Source organism: Misgurnus anguillicaudatus, chromosome 12, assembly GCF_027580225.2.
Source record: "Misgurnus anguillicaudatus chromosome 12, ASM2758022v2, whole genome shotgun sequence".
In the NCBI taxonomy this organism is placed as follows: Eukaryota; Metazoa; Chordata; class Actinopteri; order Cypriniformes; family Cobitidae; genus Misgurnus; species Misgurnus anguillicaudatus.
This window is the reverse complement of record NC_073348.2, coordinates 11,220,074-11,234,013: the sequence shown is the minus strand read 5'-3', so window position 1 is coordinate 11,234,013 and position 13,940 is coordinate 11,220,074. Positions and strand designations below refer to the sequence as shown.

General features: G+C 34.9%; 1 protein-coding gene across 1 annotated transcript in view; it reads left to right on the top strand.

Moving 5' to 3' along the window:
- LOC129447487 (adhesion G protein-coupled receptor E3) overlaps positions 1–3,806 on the top strand; it is a 92,311-nt gene extending 88,505 nt beyond the window's left edge. The window contains exons 4-10 of the mRNA XM_073873951.1: positions 1,565–1,729; positions 1,870–2,076; positions 2,181–2,413; positions 2,534–2,600; positions 2,687–2,778; positions 2,857–3,016; positions 3,264–3,806. Coding sequence (XP_073730052.1) covers positions 1,565–1,729; positions 1,870–2,076; positions 2,181–2,413; positions 2,534–2,600; positions 2,687–2,778; positions 2,857–3,016; positions 3,264–3,359 — 1,020 coding nt within the window. The 3' untranslated portion in view covers positions 3,360–3,806. The remainder of the gene's footprint in view (positions 1–1,564; positions 1,730–1,869; positions 2,077–2,180; positions 2,414–2,533; positions 2,601–2,686; positions 2,779–2,856; positions 3,017–3,263) is intronic.
- Positions 3,807–13,940: the final 10,134 nt, after the last annotated feature.

Here is a 13,940-nt window from a genome sequence, read left to right as displayed (position 1 = left end):
CAGCATAGAGGGTATCAGTGAAGTGACTGCTTTTTGCTCTCTAGCTACCTGGTGGGTGGAGACCTGCGAGTGGGGTGGTGGGCAGGAAAATTCAAACGGAATGTGACGAAACGGCTAGTTACGTCACAACGGCGCTGAGTTTAAACTCGTGCAATCTGAGACTCAAGGCAGAGGACATTCAGAAACGTGTATCTCACTCAAAACAGCATGGATGGATTTTTTCCAAGTTTGTATATGTGTGGGAGCATCAGAGACACAAATGAACACCCCAAAACCCAGAAAAAGTGATTTTTTTCATAATATGGGCACTTTAATGTTCTAAGGATGTTTTTAAACTCTTCTTGAAACTTTCCATTTGCCATTATATTAATGTTCTAAGAACGTTTTTCTAACATTTGTAACTGGTTACAAAAACATTAGGTTTAAAAGTTCTTGGAAAAGCGTCCAGTTTTTTAGAAGTATTAATGTTATTGTTTGGTTACAAGAATGTTTTTAAAAACGTTTCTAGAATGGTTTGGTTTGTTGTTATATTAATGTTCTAAGAACGTGTTTGAAAACATTATTAAAACATTCACCATGATATTAATGTTTTAAGGACGTTTTTCTAACGTTTGTAACTGGTTATAAAAACATTAGATTAAACGTTCTTGGAACGTTAAAAGCATCCAGTTTTTTAGACGCATTATTAACGTTATTGTTTGGTTACAAGAACGTTTTTAAAAACGTTTCTAGAATGGTTCGGTTTGTGGTTATATTAATGTTCTAGGAACGACGTTTTCAATGCTAGGGTGTGTAGAACGTTCTGCTAACAATGCAATTATAACGTTTTCAATGTTACCTTTTTAAGAACGTTACATTACATACACAACAGTAACGTTTTCAATACTAAGGTGTGTAGAACGTTCCACTAACAATACAATAATAAAGTTTCTAATGCTAACGTTTTAAGAATGTTTATTAATTGCAGATAACGTTAGGGAAACGTTCTACTAATGTTATTGATAGAACGTTTTTGGATAACTTTAGGAGAACCTTTAGAGAACGTTAGCCAAAGTTACGGGAACATTCCCTGTTAGCTGGGATGGCCCTGTGACTCAGAAAGACTTTATAATCAGAACCTTAAGTCCTCAATTTAACACCTCAATTTGTCTCCTCTGACCGCTCTGTTTAATACTGACCTGTCCAGTGTAAATTCCTCTTTTTTTCAATATGGGCACTGATTAATAACTTTAAAGGAACAGTATGTAAGAAATTTATATTAATTAATCATAAAATGGCTCTGATATGTCACTAGACATTAAGAAATCATTTTCATTTCAAACACTTATATCACTCACAACAGTGGTCCGGCCAGGATATTGTCATTTAAAAAGTGGAGTTGCAGCCCTCAACTGATGTTTATGTTGTCATGTTGTGTATTGGCCACCAGTTGTGTGATTGCAGTACCGGTTTTAGCCACAAGTTTTGTGATTGCAATACCAGTTTTGACCACAATCCTACATACTGTTCCTTTAAGAACAGTGATAAATTTCTTTCTAATGATGATTGAATATTCTTTGTGAAGGAGTTTGTATCCGGAGGAAATCTTTCCTGTGTGTACTGGAACATCAGTGAGTGGATTGTAAATGGTTGCTCTCTGGTAAACACCAACAGCAGCTACACATTGTGTTCATGTCTTCATCTGTCAACATTTGCTCTTATCATGGAAACCAGCAGAATCACAACAAAGGTAAGATAACTTAAAACCAGAAAAGACAACAAAGCAGTCACACACTTTAAAAGAGAGAGAAAAAGTGACCTGAAGCAGTCTATGCAAGTAAAAAAAGAAAAAAAAACTTTCATTTTTTATGTCTCTTGTTATTTTCTCAGGATGATCCTCTGATGGAGTTGGTGAATTTGGTGGCTGTGATCATGGGTTTGGTGTTTACTGGTTTGGCTCTGTTGACTTTTGCTTTCTGTCGATGGAAACCTGGAGTGAACAATGTAGCTCGAATCAACCTCTGCATTAGTCTGCTGTCTGCTCATCTTCTGTTCTTACTCACACAACAATTCATCAATCTCATAAAACCTCACAAGGTGAGAATTATTCATGAAATACAGCATCTTTAAATGTGAGCTATAACTGACTGCAGTCTCTTTGTGTACGAATGATTTATTTAATAATCTTTCAATCTCATCAGGAGTTGTGTGCTGTGATATCAGGCGTTCTTCACTTCTTCTTTCTCTCCTGCTTTGTGTGGATGTTCATCGAAGCTGTGCTGCTCTTCATCTGTGTGAAGAACCTATCACAGATCAGCTCCAAACAGAGGGCTGTGTTTAACAGCAGATTCTTGATTGTGATTGGATATGTTATTGCTGTTGTTATAGTGGGCGTGTCTGTTGGACTGGTTCCTGAAGGCTATGGGAGTGAACAGTATGTTTGAAGATTTATATTATATGTCTGTTATATAAGCAGAGACATGTATCAAAATGACAGACAATATTAAATGTTATATTAATATTTTAAATGTTTTGTGGCATTTCCTGTAAACAGATGCTGGATTAAACGGGATAAAGGCTTTATCTGGAGTTTTCTGGGACCTGTTTGCTTCATTCTTGCAGTATGTTTAGTTTAGATTATTTTTTTTTTAAACTCTTTTAACCACTGGAAAACAAAGTGATTGTTTTTTTATTGTTTTTTCTGCAGATAAACATGATTCTCTTTATCAATATCATCATCAGTCTGAACTCAACTCTCAAAAAGCTAAACGCTGAAGTTTCACGGATAAAACAAACCAAGTACATATCATTTTTAAGAGAGAAACAAATATGGACAGTCATGAAACACATGGATATTTTTTCATTCTCTTTCTGCAGGATTATGGTTTTTAAAACTCTGGCCCAGTTTGTGATTCTTGGTTGTCATTCGATTCTGAGTTTCTTCACTGACAATAAGATGATAGAGATTCTCTTCCTGATCCTGAACTCACAGCAAGGAACCTTCATATTTCTGGTCTACTGTGTCCTCAGTGATGAGGTGAATCATCTTTTACTCCATCACAGACTCATTCTTTCATCATATTAGATACACAATTATTTTAATGCTACCTGAGCTAAAACCCCACCCTCATGTGACCTTAAATACATTAGAGAGAAGCAGGGAAGTCAAAGCTTTAGATTTCTGCATGACAGAGAGTGAAAAAACAATTCCTGTATTCTTTGTTTAATTTCAACCTTTTGTGCTGTGTTGTAACCTCCTTCTTCTCATCTTATCTCTTGTTTAGGTTAGACAGCAGTATGTGAAGTGGATGAGAGCTCTCCTCTCTTCACTTAAATCCAGAACCATCAAAAGTGCCCCACAAAAAAACACTGGAAACTAGACTGAATGAATGACTTTATTCATTTAAAGCTGCAATATTTAACATTTGCCTCTCTATCATCATCTCTGATTAAAACATAAATTAGAATGAAGTTGTGAAACTGATAAAAACACTGTCTTGAAGTTTATCTACTTACTCAGTAACTGATTTTATATAATTTTAATCAAAACGCTGTTGGATGGCATCTTTCAATAAAACATGTCACATATTTTCTTTTGAATAAAAATTTTATGTAAGTGATATTTTACAGCTGTCAGTAGTTTTATAAATTTTTTTTCTGGGTGGGTGTTGTCATGAACTTTTATGTTTCTTTTTAAATTGTCTCTATTATCCTACTTAAATATTTAGTCTGAGGTACAACACAGTTTTAGGGAATTTAGAATTACGAGCTGTGGTGGTATTGATGTACAATAGATTAAATAAAATGTTCAGCCATTGTTACACATTTCTAAAATAAATATATCTTGCATATTCATTTTATTCTCTATTTTATATGTAATGATGTATTTGTCTTATTTTGATGATTAACCATTAAATTATTTGAAGATTATATTGCTGTCTTGCATTTGTGTGTTCTGCACTTTTTGTTATGCCTTTTATTTTATAACATGTTAACTTCCTGTGACATCCGAGGTCTTTGTAGTTTTGCATGTTGCCCCGTCCTAACTGTGTCTTGGATTATTGTGTATGTTTGAGTATTACTTTTGTACTTACTAATCACTATCATATCTGCACCTGCCTTTATATCATAACAAAAACACTACAAAAATCTCACATCACAAAAACAGCATTCTTCTACCTTAAAACAGAGCCAAGCTGTGAAACACACTGTCTGTCATGCAGAGAAAAAGTAAAAATAAAATACTTTGGATAAAGCTATTTTGAAGTTTGTTGAAAAGCATATATTTGCATTGTTACAGTTATATAGGCAGGTATGCAGTACAGCAAAGACAAAAAAATTCAAACCACTTCATTTACATTGCAAATATCAAATTTTGCGTGGTCCTTCTTTGTTTCTGTGACACAGAACCAGCCGCTTCACAACAGGAGAATGCGTAGTTTCAGGTCATTTTCCATTACAAAGCCTTTATACAATATCTAAGGCTTCCTCTCAAGCCCCCGCATTTTAATTACTTAAAATAATTGTCACAGAATTAAATTTAAGTATGCTTATGTGTATGAGTGTGCATTTTAATTTAAGGAGGAAAGAGAAGTAATGAGGTTAAACATTTCCTCATAGGCTGATGAACAGATAACTTTACTGTTAACATTAAACTTAGCCCAGTCTTGGCATTCTCTTCCAACTCAAAGCAGTGAAATCATTGAATACATAAAACTTTTAAATTAAATTAACTTTTTTCACAGGTTTGAGTACAGTTAATTAGTTTAAATATAAGTATATTGGACTGTTCGGGTTTACAGTGACTTATATTATCCCTGTTACAGCTAAGGACCAATTTTTGTGCTGCATGCTTTGTTAGGAACATTTTGATCTTCTAGTGCAAAGCTGCATTAACGTTGTTTTTATAGCTTGCAGTTTTTAGGTTGTATCTTCATGTGTTTTTCACTGCTGTTTATTTGCTTTTGGATTAAAGGTTGAATACAACTTTTAGCAAACCCTTCTCAAGCAATAAAGAGGTAAAGTTAAACTCAAAAGGATCAGGGCTCTTTTTAAACAAAACATCTTTATCTTGTCTCTACTGTATATACCAGACCTTCACAAACCCCAATTCTGGAGAAATTACCTATGTACTGGTCAGTTAAAATGCTTTCCTTTTTAAAAGTAAGTTTGTTTCCTTGTCATGATTTGCATTTAAGATTATCATGCTGATATGAAACAGTTATATTTGGGTAATGTTTAAATATACCAAGGTTCTTCTGAGAATCATTTGCATAATTCACTATTAATGTTTAATTTTCACCCTTCATATGTATTTTAAGGGCAATGAGTAGATATACCTTTTTCTTAAATCCATTGCTGATGTGTGTCACTATTGCTGATTGATTTTTGCTTATTATTATTGATGCCAAACTCAAATTGCAACACAAAAACTTTAGTTAATTTATATATATTCAATATATTTATAAAAAAATACAGTAGCCTAAAATTATTCAATAAGAAAACAAGTAATTATTTTTTAAATGCATGTAAAATAATCATTTAATGTTTGTTTGTATTTGAATTTAGATCTTATAAAGGCTCTGGGGTGCGTTCTCCGATAACGTTGTCTCTTAGCGCGCTACGAAGACTCTTAAGTTAAACCTTAACTACAGGTATATCTTTCCTACGTGTGTTCTCCGAACTATACCTTAGGATGTTGCTTAAGGTAAACCTTCTTAAGTTCGACCTTAGCGGGTGCTGTCCATGGTGGAGGTGCTGAATGATATCGATTGCTCGACAATCAATTATTCACTTCATGTAATAGGTTTCGCTGCGTTATGAGATAGCGGTGTTCTTTATTAAATAAACATTTTAGAAATAGTTCAAGTTTAATTTATTAGGAATATCTGGTAAAAAATATTTCAAATTGCAAACAACTAAATTCAACCTTCTATATTTTATATCAAACCCGTGCAAAACCCGCAACTTTATTTCCAAACGTATCATGTTTAAACTGCTCCAATTCATCCGCTATGCCTTGAAAGGATCATTTATATTAGGGGTTCCCAATAAGTGCGTTGCACAGGGGAATAAAGTGGGTTGTGCAAGTACTTGGCTGTGCATTACACTTAAAGTATATAAAAACAAACTGCTGTTGTTCATTAGTTAACGCGTTTATTGTGCTTGGACACTGTATGCACAAGCAGCGCGTTAACAATGCAGATAAAGCTTAATGGACGCATTTCTGGAGCCTGTCTGTCTAAATATAACATATAAAATATTATATAATAGCCTATAAATATATAGTATGATTGCTTTAGATTTTAGCTTTGATTAGTTTTAATGTGGAAATTTTGTTGACCTTAGACTATACAAGCAGTAATCAAGTGCACAGTTTATTTTGAATATTTATAAAGAATATGGCATGCAGTTGCCTCAAAGTTATAAAACATTAAAAAACTTTGATGCAAAGTCGAATTAACATTAATAATCATAATTATTTTTTGTAATTTTACCCGATTTATTTATGCAGCTAAAATACTAGCCGTTAGACTAAGATTTAACGGATATGAAATGCACAAATGAAATAGTAGGATTCGCTGTATAGCTGCCAGTTTCACCAACTCCATCACCCAAAATATATTTTTTAAATAGTTTCTTAATCATGTAGCATTTAATAGTTCGCAGTTGATTTCCCTTTGGAAAACATAATTAAAAATCTAACAACCATCAATGTAATGTAAATGTAAATGTTTTATTCTTTAAATATAAAAATATTTGCCTAATTAAACACGGAGTGTATTGCATTTTTTTTTTTACAAATATTTAGTTATATAGACTACAATGTAAGCTTTTATGAAAGTGATGGCCCCTAGTGGAGATCATGTGGGATAAGGTATAGCTAAGAGTGCTCCAGACCAACCTTCCGAACGAACGACTTACAGAAGTGATACGTAACTAAGAACGTTTCGGAAAACACGTATTAGCGATAAGGTACAGCTTAAGGTACAACTTAAGAACGACGTAGCGTTAAGGTAGTTTCGGAGAACGCAGCCCTGTTGACTATCATTTCTGTTATGCCACGTAAGTGTAAATTATATGTCTTTTAATGTTGATTGTACTGTAGTCTAAAAAAAATTTTGTTATACATATATAAGAGAAACGAATGAAGGGGATATTATCTTAAAGGCGATTCAGCAATAAAATAATTGTTAGAGATTTTGTCCCTACACTAGAAAACACTAGAGGTTTTTTGAAAAAAAAATCTTATCTTTATCTTTTGCATTTAGGGTGCATATTATGACAAAATTGGAAAAAATCTAAATAAACATTAAATAAACAATTACATCAAAATGATGGTATGTAAAACTCCATCTCAGATGCACACTCCTCCTCTTTGTATGCTCTCTATTGTACAATAAATTTTTCTTCAGACAGTTATGGCTCTTAGTGGCAAACATCATTTTAGAAGAAAAACATTGCCTTAAATGTTTTGAGAAAACAATCTTTTCATTGAACAGATGATCTCTCTGCTGACCCTTGCTACAACTACACTGTTCTGAACGATGCTACTAGAGCCACCAACTATTCTAACCACTCCTACTGTGACGGCAATGTCAATGTTAACTGGGTCGGCTGGTATCGGCTTTACCTTTATGGCCAAAACGTTCGTATGCCAGAAACATGTTTTGAAAAGAATATGTGTGGTACAACTGTCCCACTATGGCTAAGTGGTGGACACCCCAACCTTGAGGATGGAGTGGTCACCAGAGATGTTTGTGGTCACTATGACAATTACTACTGTTTTTTAGGAACGTTGGGAACTTTTTAGGGAACTTTTTTCTGTTAGCTGGGTTTAACATTTGCTTTACACCACAACAGTAACAAAAAACTCGCGTTTCACAATGTAGGCACTACTTTTATTGTAGTAATATTGGAGCAAAGTTTGTTTTTCTGTCAAAAAAAGAGGTTAATTATGTTACAACTCAATGTGTAAATGGTAGAGCAACAACATGATTATGACGTGTCTTGGGGTAAAACTCCCAACCAATCAAAATGCAGTGGGAAAAAAATACAGCTCCATGCCTGAATCTGGATCCAGCTCCGCCCCTAGATTTGGACCCAACCCCACCCTGTGGATCTGAATTCAACCTTGCCCCCTGGTTGTCGTGTTCTGCAGTGAGGCGTTACTGCAAGCAACTGGCTTGGTAAAACTGACACTGATTTTATGTAATACCACGGGCCTGTTGAATACTGTATTCTGATTGGCTGAGAAATGTTCCATGGGTGTTGATTATTTTTCTGTAAACCACACGCCTAACCTGTCAAAAGTCTTAAAAATAGGCACCAGAGGAATGTTTGTGGTAACCGTGGCAAATAATTGACTCCGGTCCTTTGAATTATTTGAAAATATTGCACACCCGCTGTGTAATGGCACAACGCAAATGACCACCTTGGGTGTGCATTATTTTCTTATAATTCAACGGCCCATCGTCAATTATTCTTTACTTAATTTATTTTGCAGATTAAAATCAGCTTTAAAGGAAAACACCACTGTTTTTCAATATTTTACTATGTTCTTCCCTCAACTTAGGCAAATTAATACATACTTCTCTTTTCTCAATGCTTCCCCTTAATCATTGTACAACACGTTGTGAATATTAGCATTTAGCCTAGCACTATTCAATCATTAGGATCCAAACAGGGATGAATTTGGAACCACCAAACACTTCCATGTTTCCCTATTTAAAGTCTGTTACATGAGTAGTTTGATGAGTATGATGGCACAAAAGAAATGTGGCGATTTTCTAAACGGATAAAAAATGAGAACTATATTGTGTGGCGGAAGAGCACTTAGTTTTTAGCACTTTGACCTCGATGCGCATGCGCAGTATCAAGTATAAGTGAGCGGGGGAGTTCTCAGGAGTGATGATGTTACTGCTTCCGAGGACAAAGTGCTGCAAACTAAGTGCTCTTCATACAATATAGTTCTCATTTTCAGAACATTTCCAGACTCACACCTGTTATTAAATGAGGTTGTCACTAAATGTTGCTTTATAAACACAACCACTGTAAGTACTCTGTACACTATGCTTGCTGTCATATGCAGTATGCGTGTATTTTCACCAATATGCAAGTTCATTTGATGATGAAGGTTTTAGATGACCCTAGACTACTTTATAATGACTGCTGAAATGAATTGTGGCCGATGTGACAGACAACTGTTCTGTTTTGTTTCAATCCACATCTCTCTATATTATTCCACCAAGATGCCTAATGAAACCACTAGAACCCCTCCCGTCAGGTCAAACAAATCTGTCGTATTTCTTAATAGGCATTTCTGCTTGCGATGGTAAGAACAAAGATGGGCAAACTGAAACAAAAGTCGCTGTGTATTTACCTCCATCACTGCTGGTCTTCACAAATCATGCACAAAAAGCTTCTTATTCGTTCGTGAGTTTAATGGCCAAGCTGGTGCTTCTTTGGCAGTTGCGCTGCAACTGTGGTTACATGTGGATACTAGCAGTCTGCATGTGTGTTTGCATTTTGACAAAAATGTTCATGATCATCTCCTCATGATCCTGTCCACATCTGGTAAAATTGCTCACATCCTCATTTGAACAGATCATGCTATTCTACCCCTGTAGTATAATGGCCTAAGTCAAGAGCATGACTTAGGCTGTTTTAATTTTACAAGCTTTTCTAAATGGCAGGTGCATTAAGAAGAACATAAATCTACTCAACCTCTGAAGTTTTTTTTTTACTCAACCTCTGAAGTTAGTTCCATTTATTTGTGTTCTCTGAGAAACCTGATAAAATGACTTAGGCAATTATTTTAGGTGACAATATAAAAACCGGCGTGTAGCCTATGCTGTCACGGCTACGCCATAGGCCTCATTGTGCGTAGGTCCTACACCAATCACAATGCTTGCGGTCCACGTAGAACAGACGTGTTGTTAAAATTTTGGCAAGGTGTGTTAGGCTACACAGAGCTACGGACAGCTTATGCATAGCCTATGGCAGCGTTTCTCAAAGTGTGGGAAACAAAACATTTAAATAAGCCTAACTTTAAACAACATCAGACTGTGAAGAAAATGGCACGCAGATTCATACCCTACAGTAATGAATTAAGATCAGAATGTTAATTGAAGCAGATCAAAAACTTTAATGTGGAGAGACAGAATAGGCGGTAGCGGGTATAAAAGTTGACAAGGGATAAGTTGGTGACAAAGAATGAAAACTAGAGATTTGGCACATGCAGAGAAAATCAAGACAGACAGTGGACCTAATCAACCAAAAACCCAACCGAAAAGAAAGTATGATGACTTTTGTCAGAGACAAAATGCAAACCCGGTTGCAATATCATTATTTACTTTTGAACAAAGTCTTATTACATACTATTATGTTTTAAAATATGATGTGATTAAACAACAGTTAAACTTAGAGCCTAGTTGATTACCATTTTGATGGGGCGACAAGTGGGGTTCGCAAGTTGCAACCCTTCCCTACCGCCATAGTGGGGAATGGCAAAAAAAAGTTTGAGAAACACTGGCTTACAATGTAGCTACGGCATAGAACTTATGCAGGACTATAAATCACACTCATCAATGCCGGCAAAAGAGTGATAGGCTTTGCTGCTGCTTCAGAAGAGTTCACTTAACCATAACTACTGAATGGTTCATAGTTCATAGGTCTTGCAAAAAAGTAAGTTAGCTGCTGATTTTGTTGTTTGAGCAACCTGCTAAGGTTTCATGTGCCTGTTGATTAGATATAATTGTTGAGCGCTCTTGCTCACGTTCTTTATGTGCATTATTTACATGCTACAGCAGTTACACTCCTTTAAGATAATGTTATTAATAGTCAGAAATAATCAGTTTTCACCATTTTTGTGCTATCTATCATCGTTTGCCAGATGTTCTACAACATCTGCTTTAGTTTGTGTTTATTAACCCTCTAGTTTCACTTCATCACGCAGCTATTCCCGTTAGAGGATAAAAACATTTGATTCATTAATAATCTAGTATGTGTTCATTTTTGTCATAGTTTCTTCAAAATTAAGTTTTATTTGAGTGTTTTAAAAATATTTTATTTATTTTATTAAAATATTTTTAATTTTCATCATGACGCGTACGCCCCACCCCTTTGATTGCCACCCCCTTGGCCCCGTATTTGATTCAGATTAAATGACTGAGCTTTTCCCCATAACATAAAAACTATAACCATAAAAAAGCACATTAGCGGCTTACAAAGACCATTACATTTAAAGGAACAGTATGTAAGAAATGAATATCAATTAATCATAAAATGGCCCTGATATGTAACTAGACATTAAGAAAATATTTTCATTTCAAATACTTATATCACTGACAACAGTGGTCTGGCCAGGATATTGTCATTTAAAAAGTGGAGTTGCAGCCCTCAACTGATGTTTATGTTGTCATGTTGTGTATGTTGTCATGTTGTGTATTGGCCACCAGTTTTGTAATTGCAGTACCAGTTTTAGCCACAAGTTTTGTGATTGCAATATCAGTTTTGGCCACAGACCTACAAACTGTTCCTTTAAATTCCTTGATGTTTGTGAGATGATATTTGACCCATTTAATTTGCCTTTTTAATTAAATATTGTATAAAGACAAGTGAGACATAGCTTGACTTCCCATTTACATCATGTTAAAATTATCGTATCACTATGGGGCGGTTTCCCGGACAGGAATAAGACTAGTCCTAGACTAAAATAAATGTAAGAGCTGTTCAAACTGAAAACAACTTGCACTGACTTAAAATACATCAGTACCCTTTGTTTCGCCTCAAAATGCACACAGGTAATGTTTTTAGTAAGGTATGTTTGTTAAAACTAGCTATATTTCTTAATAAAACTAAGGCCTAGTCCTGGCTTAAGATAATCCCTGTCTGGGAAACCGCCCCTACAAGAATACATGCTAAATTACGCCGTTACATAGTGTGATAAGTGTGATGTCACTATGACAATTTGACAGTAGTTTAACAGATTCATAGCAAATCCTGTCACATTAAAATTATGATATTAGCAAAAATCCTAAAACAATCCAACACAAAGTTAATTCTGCTTAACAGATCAAAAGGAAAAACAATATTCAAATGAAAATCTTACTAGCACATTACAGTTGATATCACTAAACAAAGGTGCTTTTGAAATACTAACGATAGCTGGCTAAATATATCTTCGAAATAAATAATAATCGGGTAGTACAACCTGATAGGATAGGTAGCAAACATTCCAGAAATTAAACAAAGAACATACAAAATCTAACATGTAGTCAAAACTACACACAAATTTTAGAGATTTAAGAGAAGTTCTATAAAGCATGAAACAACATTCAAAAGCAAAACATTTGCAAACTACTAACAAAAGGTCCTAAAAAATGAATACAAAATAAGATGCAAACATTAATACTGATAAAAAAACAAGTGTATAAGAGGACACATATTAAACACTGCAGTCAAATAAAGGAAAATCCTATAAACAAAAACTGTATATGATTGTCTGCTGTTTAAAAATGACATTATTAATCAAGTTTCCCCCAGGACAAAAAAGACTTTGGTTTTTATAACTACAGTACTATGCACCATGGACAGGAGTGGGTAGTATGAACGCAATGTACAAATGCGAAAAAGCAAACTAATACAAAATAAATACATAAATAAAAATCACATTTATCGTATTTTTCACACAATTGTATATTATTCAGTGTACAAACCTTGATTTAAAGTGTCTACTGTAGAATGTTTATTAAAGATTAATGTTTATTAACCTGTTAGAGCGAACCAGGCCTATGAGCGGTCCCGATGTGTTTTTGTTTACAAAAGGTTCAGTTTACAATGTATTATATTGATGAAGAAGATGATATAATATTACTGTAGCTCTGATAAGTCTGACATGTAATATTCAGACTTATTTAACAGTCAGTGTTTTAGGTAAATAAAAATCCTTACCTGACAGTTAACTCAACTACCTTGACAAATGTGCTAGTCGCTAGTAAGGATAATCCACATAGCTAATGTTAGCAGAATAATTATTAGAAAGTGAAGAAAATGAGGAAAATAGTTTTGAATTGTATAATCAAATGCAGAGTTATATGTTTGTGGTATGGCCATTAACACACAAACAATTCCAAAGGTATAAGTTTCACACGCACGCACGCACGCACACACACACACACACACACACACACACACACACACACACACACACACAAACACACACACGCACACACACACGCCATTTAATCACAACTTATTGCTAATCTTGAAAAACCTCACCTTGACAATGAATCTATTTCCTCACATACACTTTTTATAACTCATTTTTTTGTTAAGAGGTTAAATAAATATTGCCCACCCTCATGTTGTTTCAAACCTGTGTGATACTATTTCTTGATGGTAAACCCAAAATGAGAATTTTGTGAAAGAGTTTTGAAAATCCTCTTTTATACAATAACAGTTCATAGTGAATAAAATAGAGAATGGAAAAGAACAAAAGATTTATGATAAAATTTGAATTTTCGGGTGAACTATCCCTTTAATTTCATGGGGTTTTTAAGGGATCGTTTGGCCAAAAATGATATTAAACCCATGATTTACTCAACCCGAAGCGCTCCGAGATGCACACGTCCATCATTTTTCAGACAAACACACTTTCAGTCATTTAAGAAAATGTCTTAGATCTTTCAGCTGCCAAACTGCAAAGTCCGCAATCCGTGCCGTGTTGTTGTAGAAATATTCACATCTAAATATTTATAAACGAAAACAACTAGCCTCCGGTAGTGCCGCCATGTTAGACTCCTCTGTATTCAGGAGAGAGTATTAGCGTAGTGTACGCACTTGTCTTAGTGACGTATGACAAATGTGGAGGGCGGGGGCACAGAGCAGCAGCAGAGAAACCTCCGTAAGCTGCGTTCGCTCTCATCTTGAAAGCGGATGCTAAGATGGCAGCATTACCG